We start from the raw sequence: 11,319 nt of genomic DNA, 5'->3' as shown, positions 1-11,319 counted from the left end.
AACCTTGACTATCCCGGTAAACAAAATTCACGCAAGAGTTGTCTGCATTTATCCAAGCTCTATTAAAAAACCCCACTTTCCTCTTAGCATTAAAACCATTTGCTTTTCCAACTCCTTGCGTCCATTAATGGAAAAACAAAATTGTCGCCACAGATACAGCTGAGTTATGAATAGTATGTTCATGGAAAGGAAGCCATTTTCGGTGGTTCATCAAGTGAATATACTAAACGCGCCTTATCGTCAGTGCTGAGGCCATCCCTGGTGTAGCCTGCATTAGCGACAGGTCCGTATGATGGAAAATTTGGTACCTAGTGTGACTTTAGGCAGGATGTGTCCTATTTTACTACTCTTAATCCTAATTATTGAAGGGTTAAATTGTTTACAAAATGAGCTGACGCTAAAATTGTTTATTTTGGGTTGTTTCCATAACGTAAGGCCTTGAGGTCCAGAAAATCAATAACCTAGGGTACAAAGAATCGATCGATGTGCGCTCGAATCGGAAGGCGCAACACCCTCAGGTGACTTTGATGTGAGTGCATGAGTTACTTCTCCTGTAAGCTCAATTATAGAGCTCCCCATAATGGTCCCCATATGTATGCGACAGTTAAGCCTTTAAGGCAAACAGACAACGAATACAAATAGCCCCCACAGGGGATGGAGCAAATGGAGGCAAAAAAGGAGGCAGCTGGAGAAACAGCAACAGAAGCGGTAACGGTCGAAGAAGTGGGCATTTTAGCATTCAAGCCAGGAAGTACTTACCCCAGTCGAAGCGCGTTTCGGCTATAATTAAAAGGGGCAAAAGAAAATGGAAATGCGTTAGTGTTTAGATATGGTGAAATGGTACTTGGAATACATTATTAATGAGTAGAAGGTAGTGAACATCTCTTGCTCCCTCCCTCTCTCTAAGTTATTCATATGCGATTTCCTCGTTGCTAACACCGCTGTTCGCGAGTAGAATTTAGTTAGCTTGGGGAGGTGCTCACTTCATCGTAAAAGCCACTAGAGCACAGAAGACGACGATGGCGTCGAGAATGTTCCAGGGATCGCGACAATAAGCGCCCGGGTGGAGCACTACGCCCAAATCAATCACCTGATACAAAAAAAGGATTTAAAATAATCTGCTGTCTCTTGGAGGGTGCATTAATGTCCAAATTACCAACGAGAATTTCAGAAAAAGGTGTATCAAAATTCCTTGGCCGACTAAAAAATGGTACCCAAAGCAGCATTGGTCTCTTCTACCATTTAGATGGCTATTTATGCAAGTAGTTTTGAATATAAAAGTGGTTTGTTTCTATTTTTGGTACATCTAGCAATAAAATTGCCACATCCAGACATAAAAGCGCAAATTGAAAGGAAATTCAGGGTTGGAACTTTCTTCATTTAAGACATCTGATTTTAATAGTCGCTGCCCTAAGTACCATCCTACGCACTTCAAACTTCCTTTTGATAGTACACTTTCAAGATTACCTTGAGAACCATTTCTACAGTGAAGACACCTGTGAAGGCGTAGTCGAAGTGCTCGAGGATCTTGTTTTTGGTGGAGTTTTCGGCAACAGGATCTTCTGCAGCAAGCGCGATACTGCTGGCGCAAATCACGATCATAATGAAGAGATCAAAGTAGCGAAGATTGACCACAAAGTGGCAAAAGCGACGAATTCTGTGAAGTAAAAAGGCATAATTAAACCTTTACTGGGATTTCATTTTTCACCTTCACAGGAGATTGCCATCACATTGAGTCAGTGTCTTTGGGGGAGCAGTTGCACTTAACAATGACTGCCTTCAGAAGTACTTCTTAAACTGAATGAGAAATTTATTTAAGCGCTACTTCCAGCATGATTTAGCCGATGACACATCCCATTAAATACAAAAAATGCGTTGTTTGGATTCTAATGAGAAGTGGCATTATCATAAAACTGATGCCCGGTTCTAGCTTTAATATTCGTGAGCATGCTTCAGATACTCAATCCTTAAGAAATGATGAATTTGCTAAAAACATTCCTTCTATAATTGCCCTCCTTGGATCGTAATTTGAGATTTTCTGGTAAAAAGTATAGATTTTTTTGGTCATTATAGCTCAGTTGGTTAAACTCACTTATTTTATTCATTCAAGTCTATTTAATTAATTTGACCCAGTCTGCAAACAATAGTTAGGGTAGTTTCCCAAACTGCATAAATGCTCGACAAACAAAAGCGTTGAAACACTGTATAATTTTACTTCAGAAGAACCTGTTGAACTAAAACTGAAGTTAAATTATGTCTGGTAATGAAGACTTTTCTACTATGATTTACAATTATCGTCCGCAATCGCACTACTTGCCATAAAATATAGAAAAGTAAACATAAACTTACGACAATCTAAAGCTGTTTTCTGATTAACGGTCCTTAGCTCTACAACTACCATCGGATAATCCCACAAAAGCAAATTTTAGGTATACAAGGATTCTGATGTGTCGGTATCGTATTTCATCGTTAAAGAAGGTCAAATAACAGAGTATGAAAAACATTTCTCGTCTCGAGCAATTCCAGAGGAATCCCAAAAGAACTCTTTGAGCTCAATGGACGAGTTTCCATTGTAGTTAGGACGGTTTTAGGACATTTTAATCCATTTTATGGCTTAATGCTCTTCGCATTTTAACTTCCAAACAGTCCTCATAAATCGTAATCACATAAAGCCTCCACAAACGCAATTCTACCCAAAATTAAGAATATAAGGGCAACGCTTTCTCAGCAATAGCAATTACTTGAAGATAAACTAATTTTAACAAAAAACAGCAAATTAATATTTTTTTTTGAGGAAAAATAAGACCATCTCAAACATTTTTGACCCGAAATTAACCTAAAACGAAATGTAGGCAGATGGAGATGCTTTTTGTGTAGAAATAATCATAAACGCGAAATCGGCGGTGGCTACAAACGAACCCTAAATCGCACATAGGCCTGGAGATGGTGGCGCAGTAGGTGCTAATGTCCGAGCATTTAATAATGTGTGGAGGCGCTCAGCTCGCGTCGCAAACAGATGGTTCGCAAGCAGATGGCGTGTGTCGGCCTGTGAGAAGGCTTGTCACCACACCACTATTGATTTTTTTGGATGCGTCTAGACGAGCACCCACCAACCCCGCAGCCATTACTGCTGCCAGTCCTTCACCTGGGAGGATGCTTCCCTCTTCGCTTTGAATATAGAGGTTGGGAGGTCTGGGTCTATTCCACTTTTTTTATCCACTGCCATTTTCGACAAAATACACTTCATTAAAAGTCCGGAGACGCATTTGTGTGCTCACTCTAACGCAATTTTTTTCATTAAAACGCGTGCGCTTTTCCTGGTTCAGATGTTTGACAGGAAGAAAGTTCCTTTTGGTTGGGAGGGTTTTGTTGTTCTGTCGTAACTCAATCCCATGCAACCACTTTTATCCGCCCCTCTTGCAGGAGCCAAGATGATGCAGGCCAGATAGATTTGCTGTTGCCAACATCATACCTATTTTTGAATTTTGTTGTTCCTTTCCAATTTTTCATTTCCTTTAAATAAACGTGCCATGGGTGAAAGTAGGAACCCCACCTACATGTGACACCGTTGGCAAACTTTCCTGTTAAGTGCCTTCCTTGGTTGATTTGAAGCTCTTGAATTATTGGTGTATTAAAAATCACTGGGAGTCAAGTTATAACTAAGAATGTATGATCATATTGCATTTCTACTTTCTCAAACGGTTAACTGGAGCTAGGTTCCCCGCCTACTGGGTCACAAAAACATCACTTTGCTGAAAGTCCATCAGCAAACTTTTAATGAGCTGTTGATGTCGCTATATTGAACCCTGAGTCGATATTCTGACTTCTGTAATTCGGATTTATGAATAAGCAGTCAGTTTTCACTTCATTTGTGGCACAATTGTCTAGACGGATCTGAGAGGGACATGCCAAGAAACAAAAACAGTGCCTATCTGGCCACTTCAAATTACCATCTTCACAGACTTTTGTAGCTACTTCTGATTGCGTGCAGAAGTTGATTTTTCCCAAATTCTCTTGTTTCAGGCCCTCACTTTCAAGTACCTTTTTATGTGCACAGAGCGTTCTCTGATGTGAAGCTCGACACTTTCACCTTTCAAGCGAATGGTTTTTTGTCAAAGGACTGGCGTAATGACCAGACTGCTCACTTAGTTAGAAGTGGAAGAATCAAAGCTCACCTAAATTTCCTCCTTTAAATACAAAATCGGATTTTTACAAAATCATTTTATCGTCCACTAAGTGCTAATTTAGAAGATAATTTAAGGTTTTATTTGTGGTGTATCATTTCCTGCCACAAAGCATCCTTTGATTTTGATAAAAACCACAGGCTTACCCATTGGTCGGGGCAAAGATGAACATGGAACTATAGGGTAGAACGGGTTTTCCATGTCCGACATTCTCAGAGTCCGGTAACTGCCCTGTCTCGTCGCTTTCAAAGGAAATGCAATTTTGTCCTTTCCCTAATGCCAAATACAAAAATAGGATGGATGAGACGACATAGTAAGACGTTGAATACCGCTGACCATCAAAAATTGTGGAAATCCACTAAACGAAAATTCTCCTTTTAGGCTCAACTTGCCTACTTCGCATACTTATTTACGTACTCACTTTGCGTGGAGAGTGAGGAGGAGAGAAAATTTCCATTTGCCTTTTGATCGCCCACTTGTAGAGTCATTTCTTTCACATTGGTCGAGTCTCTTGATTAAATAGCAAAAAAAATTTGATTTGTTAAAATAAGCACAAGTTTAGGTTATGCTTGAGAAGCAACGACAATTTACCATTTACTTTTTTAATTAGAGGTTAGGCAGCATAACGGGAGATTTGGAAATATATCTATTATAATGAAAGTTACTGACAGCAATTAATAATTACTGAAGCGCCCAAAGCCTAATGTAATGCACTTGATGTATTAGACTGTTAAGAAAATAGACGATGTCTTTTGAAGAAGACCCACCCAGGATAGTTCTCTTGCCACAGGTTATTCTTCTCTTTTGTGGGTGTTCGTACCCACGGCAGGAGGTGAGCCTTATCAGGGTCTGTGAGATCCAACGTGGAAGGCTGAAATCCCTTCGCCTTGGCCTCCTTCTAAAAGATAATTCGTGGAAAACGTGGATCGTCACTTTGCCCAGGAGGACGCCTCCTTTTGATGTTCGTAGTTAAGAGATGATAGCATACAATCACCTTCAATGTCATTAATGGTTAAGTATACGAGATACTTGCGCAATTTTTTCGACCTCAATGGACAAAAAACCGACTCCTGCAAGGCTTCCTTCTAAGGCTACTGCTAAGTTAACGAGTAAACTATTTAAACTTTGACAAACGTTTTCGGCCAACGGAGGCAAAATTTGCTTTGTGGATTCTTGAGGGTGGCTATAAATCGGCATGAGAGTGGTTCAAAAAATCGGCATTTTGAGTAGGATTCCGTTTCCAAAATTTCGTTTCCGTAGAACAAGCCGATACAATTCCGACATTTTTGTCTTCTGAGGAGGTCTTTTTTCCAAAGTTAATTTAACACTGCAAAAATATAACGATTAGTGGTAATTTCTGACGCCAGATCTCGTCATATTCTCTTTTGAGAGAGAAAAATGAGTAACATGGACAGTATTCTGTGCATAATCTCCACATTAAATTCCGCATAAATTTTATGCGATAAACTAGTGAAAGTATCCTAGGTACTCTTGCTCAATACGGATTTATTATATAGTATCACATTATAAACGGGGCAAAGTTCAAACTCCACGTTATTTTTGAGTTCCTTTAATGGGTGATTTTGAGTTTCTGACGATTAAATGATGTAACCATTTGCTGTTAAGAAGGGAAAACATTTTAGTGACCCCATTTTAGCATGTATCGTGGGACTATCATAAGTTATTTAATGGAATTCTTAGGATACAAGCTATAATCGCTGGTAAATATAAAATTCGGAGAGTCAGATCTCCTAAATACCGTTGGGAAGGGCCCACAAACATTGGTACAATTTTGGAATTTTCATTCTGCTTACATGCATATCGTAAATGCACTATGAAGAGCAATTTAGAGCAACAACAATCAAGGGAGAATTAAACGGGACTCACAACGGTTCCTACGTACATGTGTACACATACAGACACGCACAACACCATGAAGCATGTGGATGACAAGATAATCATACCAATTTTTCCTCATTTTGATCTGCCTGTTCAGCATCGCTGAGATCGTGCGCATTTGCAAGATTGTCCACGGCAATTGCCAAAAATACATTTAAAAGAGTGTCTGGAACAGCAGAACAAATCCCACGTACACATATGCGAAACTCCCATGAAATCCTCTTTCTATAAATTAGAACTTTTGCCCCAGAAACAATCCTTTAATTAAGCTCAATTTTTGGGAAGAGTTAAAAGGTCGTCATCGGAAAATTTTAAAATGAAATCGTCACTAGCGAAAACCCAATGCGATAGCTAATTTCCCCTCCTAAAAATGACACTTATGGCCTTTGAAATCGCAGAATAAAATTGTCTCTTCCGGAAGTCATCCCCGATTGTAAGAGGTACAATTATCGTCTCCAGCAGAAGCGCACCGCCCTAATCAACAGGGAGCTAAACACGCCGACTTATCGGATGGCCTATTAGACGTAAAATAACCATCCCCCATGACCGTGCTCCTCGATTGTCAAAATAAAGCATTCAATCTAACCATATCTGGTACTGGAAGCTGCTGTTACCGCGATAATGATAGCTCTTCCTGCCATTATTTTTCACTATTTCTCTCTGGCTCACTGTGTGTAACGAAATGTTCAGATGGAAGTCTGCGTTACTTAGAACTGAGGGTCTGTCTCTCTCTTCCCAGCAATCCACTCCCACCTTGCCGTGCCTACCCGCAATATCCTGGTAGTTCCTATTCCGCATTTCGAATAAACCCTAGCATTTCAGACCAGCTTCGTCCCGTAACCCTCATAATCTTGAGTGCTTTGACGGCGTAAACTAAAATTTTCCAATTAAAGTACCGTGATATCATGTGTGAATAAAAAGATCACCTCATTCAAAGGAGCGACTTCCGCTAAATTACTCAATTTTTTTAATTTCGAGACATTTTGCATAGTGTCTCATAGAGACATCTATAAGCAATATTTTCTTACTGCATCCTTATCGCCAAAAATATTAGTCACTGGCATAAATTGAGAATATTTTTTAAAAAGGAATTATTTTATGTAAATTTTTATCTTGAAAGGATGTCCACTGTAAAAATTATTTTCCCTTATTTGTGAATCGGAAAGCAGCTCTCAAATCATGATAGTATTTAGCTGAAAATATAGTCATGATACGAATCTGCTTGTCTTACAACTAAAACGAGAAACGAGATGACAAAAGCATCCACCCCGCGTTCGTTTTGGAGTCGCCTAAATGTACCCGATCAGCTATGCGTAGTCGAAGGAAATGGAGCAAAGTCTGTGTCTTCGACTTACAGTTTCCTATGAGAACCAAAAGGACAAAGTAGATGCAGTAGATGAATCCGCCCCCATTCGTTCCACCCTGAGAGCGAATCCCATTGTACATGACTGAGTTCCAGTCCTCGCCTGTCAGAATCTACCGGGAGCAAAGAAAAGAAATAAGATTCTCTTCAAGAATAATCATTTCAAAAGGCAAGGAGACCGGTAACAGGGTTTTAAAATCCCATTTTTGCAGCGGAGCAGATGATCAGAGGGACCCATAGTGGGCATGGTTTCCTGTTATGAAAGGGGGAGGTAAATTATGTCTTTTTTTAGAGAGAACGGTTTTCCGTCCGACCCTCATCCCTCGGTTTCACACTATCAGTTTAGGTAAAAATCGAAACTAGGGAGCCGCTTCCCTTTGATTTGGAAGGGAAGAGGCAGATGGCGTTCCTTTGGAGACCTAGAAATTTTGTGTGCAGGTTGGTTCTTGGTGAAAAAAAGGTCTGTTCAAATGGCCAGTAGATTAGAATACCTGAAAGACAGTAAGCAGAGCCTTAACGAAGGAGTCGAAGTTTTGGGCAGGAAGACCTTCTTCGAAGTTAAATCTAAAAAAAACGAATTTATGATTGTTTTAAAGAAAATAAAGTATGTCAATCAGGATGATGGAGATCCAATACGTCACCCAAAATGAGAGTACTTTTACATTGTATGGATTCAACAAAGCCGTGTTTCATCTCTCGAATAGACTCAGATGAAAGATTAAAAGAGCAGAATTTGAACTGTGCTTTATCGTATTTTAACATTGCTTTCATTCATTGTCTCGTCTCCTCGATTTATTCATTTGCATCATCTGCAACTCATGTCGCCATGGACCAACCGCTCAGCCATGACGATAGGAAACAGGCCGAATGAAGGAAGAAGACGTAGATTACAGTGCCGAAATCCTTGCGCCTAAAAAATGTCACATGACCACTAAAATAAAACCGAAACATGTTTTCATGCCTTGGCTGAGGTACATTCGGGGTTTATTTGCGCATTGTTTTATCCTGGCATTAAGCATAATAGTAATTCCAGCTTTTATTTCAAATCCAAATAAACACAAAGAACTGACTATTTGAATGCAGTGTTGATTGAGTGGTTTATCGTGTCAACTGAGATTTAAATGCCGACTCCAAAAGTGACCTTTAATGTCATGCACATGAAAATGATACAAAGGTGATTTCCCAAAAGTTACCGAGGCCCTCAAAATTTTCAATGTGCTTTTAAAAATTCGATTTAAAAGCCGTTTTCTTTTAGCAAAAAGTGAAAAGATTGTTGAATTTACTCAAATATCACAATGAGTCGCACTAATACCCACACATTTATTTCAGACCAATGTAATATTTGACGGAGTTTGGGGAGTGGAAATGGAGGAATTAGGGTTTATGCGGATGTGAGTTAAAAAATTGTACAGCCAGAACTAAATATGAGCCACTATAAAACTATTTGATCAGCTAGCCAAAAAATGCATATTTTTAATATTTGCTATTCTTTGAAAAAATGGCGTAAAGCATCGAAATATTTCATTGGTTAGGTAGATACACACGAGGTCTTCTGTTTTGAATTCCCTAGAAATTGTCTGAGAGCCTGTTGACAGAGCTACGCTGATGGGAACTTCAAAGGCTTAAGTCACGTTACCTGAGGCTTTGCATCTGCGCAAATAAGCGTCAGACGTCCTTTTTTCCGTCATTAAAGATTCCTTGGTAAAATTTTTTCTCTGTTCTATGTATTCTAGAGCTTATTATTCACGTGTCATTGATAGAAAAAGAAACATGATTTACTAAATGAGCAATTCTATTATCTGCATTTGAAACTGATGAAAAGATACAGTACTTCAATTTGGCTTCATTCGCCTAAGATCTCCAACTTCTAGTAAAAAGACAGAAAACACATCTTTCACGATTCGCACACTATTCAGTACTTTCCAGATTATTAAAATTTGAAATAAATGAAAGCTTTATGAATACAGCAATAGCAGCACCCTAAAGTGGCATATTCGGTGGTGGAGTAGGATATTGCAACCATGAAACAGTTAAATGCGAGCAAATGATATATTCATTTTAATAATTTGGCGCAGACCAGATCATTCCATGTCTAACAAGGCGTCTAACCAATCGGTATCCCACAGTCACGGATGAAAAACTCTTGGGTGATACTTACTCGCCACCGAAGAGCTGCATTCCAAGGAGAGCGAAGATGAGGATGAAGAGGAAGAGAAGGAAGACTAGGGAGATGATACTTCGCATCGAGCTCAGCAAAGATAACACCAAATTTCTCAAATCCGCCCAGTATCTACACAAAAAGGGATAGACGTAATGCTTTACACCGAAACCCATTGCTGTGCCGCAGTCACGCATAATTTTATTTTGCTAGGCATAAGGCTTGCAAGGGCAGGTTTGGATTGTATGGACAATCAGTGGATATCCAAGGTCTTAAGCACGAGAGCAACAACAACCTCTGCCTACCTGGTGACCTTAAAAATTCTTAGAAGTCGCAGTGCTCGCAACACACTGATGCCAAAGGAGGTGTCCGGCTGAACAAGGGCAAGAAGAATCTCGAAGAGACTCCCGATGATAACCTGAATGAAGACAGGAATTGCTGCATTTGGAGGTTTATTTTTTATTTGTTAAAAATCGTTCAAAAACGAAACTAATGTTGGGTTGCCTATGTTTGTGATAATTGCTAAAAGGAATAAAAACAAATTAAACTTATTTAGGTTATGGTTCTTTCTTCGTACAATTCGTAGCAAGTTAAAGTCCACAAACCTCCATCCCCAATGAAGACCATTTAGCATGGTAAATGTTCAGTTAAACTGACTTAAATCCAGACGAAAGTTAAAACCGATTCCCATGAAATCGTTTACGAGATCATTTACAGGAGTTCCTCAATTGAAATACACAACTATTTCCTAGATGAAAATAATAGGAATTATTTTCTAAAGTGGCAGAAAAATGTGAAAGCTCTGTGCTCATTTCGTAGGTCGTCTGTTAACAATTGTTCAAACACTTGCTTGAAAATAGTGCAAAACCATTTGATCATTTTCGCAACTTTATATAGTGTTTCCCTCACTTCACAGTGAAATGACTTTCAAAATCGGCTACCCTTATAGCAAAATTAGCCAAGTTGTTCACGAATGTTTCCAGTGTAAACTCCCTATGTTGGGAAATACTCAAAGATGTATTTTCCTCGACCAAGCGGATAACCTACGACACAGTCGAAGATGTTGAACGACGACTGGAAGTAGAGTCGGAAGCCGAGGCCGTACATTTTGAGAAGCATTTCAGTCATGAAAAGTCCAAGGAAGACATACTCGGCGTAATCTACGAGAGAGAAAAGACTAAAGGAAGAAGCCCAATTTCTCCTCCTTAGATACACCTACAAGTGGTAGAAGTTTCTTCCCCGTCGAGCTGAGCTGTGTGAATAGGCCCAAAGTGGACAGGCAGGTAATACGTGTTTGATGGATTGGGTCATTACTTTGTCAAAGTCGTGTGAGACGGGGAGATACTACGGTTTACTTTCTGGAGAGCACTTTTAGAAGAAAAATGTGGTCTTACGATGTCTGTAAGATGTAAAATTAGAATAATTAGTGGCTTTTTCTTATATTTTGAGTGTTTATCAAGGATGGAGGTTCAAAAGAATTGGAGCTATGGAGGTTTACCATAGAAACAAGGTTGTGACTATGCAATCAAATGAGGAAGCTGACGATTACAAAATGTCAATTAAATGATTAGGGTGGAAAGATTAGATTTCTTCATCGAATAAAATGAATTAAAGTAGCCTCAGATGTTCCAGGTATCTTGAAGTGTGACATTTCTTCCAAATATCTAGATTAATTTTGGAAAATAATGACAAATAGTAGGTACTGTTTACATAAA

At 39.2% G+C, this 11,319-nt stretch overlaps 2 protein-coding genes across 2 annotated transcripts in view; both read right to left on the bottom strand. All coding sequences in view use genetic code 11, as the record gives it.

Annotated features, from left to right (window-relative positions):
- Window positions 1-3,125, bottom strand: part of EGR_00598 (Voltage-dependent calcium channel type A subunit alpha-1) — a gene marked incomplete at both ends in the record, with an annotated part of 16,480 nt that extends 13,355 nt beyond the window's left edge. The window contains 3 exons of the mRNA XM_024489847.1: window positions 984-1,090; window positions 1,468-1,657; window positions 3,115-3,125. Coding sequence (XP_024355844.1) covers window positions 984-1,090; window positions 1,468-1,657; window positions 3,115-3,125 — 308 coding nt within the window. The remainder of the gene's footprint in view (window positions 1-983; window positions 1,091-1,467; window positions 1,658-3,114) is intronic.
- Window positions 3,126-4,326: 1,201 nt separating this feature from the next.
- EGR_00597 (Voltage-dependent P/Q-type calcium channel subunit alpha-1A) overlaps window positions 4,327-11,319 on the bottom strand; it is a gene marked incomplete at both ends in the record, with an annotated part of 19,129 nt that continues 12,136 nt past the window's right edge. Inside the window, 9 exons of the mRNA XM_024489846.1 lie at window positions 4,327-4,457; window positions 4,606-4,694; window positions 4,952-5,082; window positions 6,149-6,249; window positions 7,439-7,559; window positions 7,938-8,010; window positions 9,605-9,736; window positions 9,910-10,022; window positions 10,652-10,819. Coding sequence (XP_024355843.1) covers window positions 4,327-4,457; window positions 4,606-4,694; window positions 4,952-5,082; window positions 6,149-6,249; window positions 7,439-7,559; window positions 7,938-8,010; window positions 9,605-9,736; window positions 9,910-10,022; window positions 10,652-10,819 — 1,059 coding nt within the window. The remainder of the gene's footprint in view (window positions 4,458-4,605; window positions 4,695-4,951; window positions 5,083-6,148; window positions 6,250-7,438; window positions 7,560-7,937; window positions 8,011-9,604; window positions 9,737-9,909; window positions 10,023-10,651; window positions 10,820-11,319) is intronic.

The sequence above is a fragment of the Echinococcus granulosus genome (genome assembly GCF_000524195.1).
Source record: "Echinococcus granulosus chromosome Unknown EG_S00002, whole genome shotgun sequence".
Classification (NCBI taxonomy): Eukaryota; Metazoa; Platyhelminthes; class Cestoda; order Cyclophyllidea; family Taeniidae; genus Echinococcus; species Echinococcus granulosus.
This window is presented reverse-complemented; position numbering and strand designations above follow the sequence as displayed.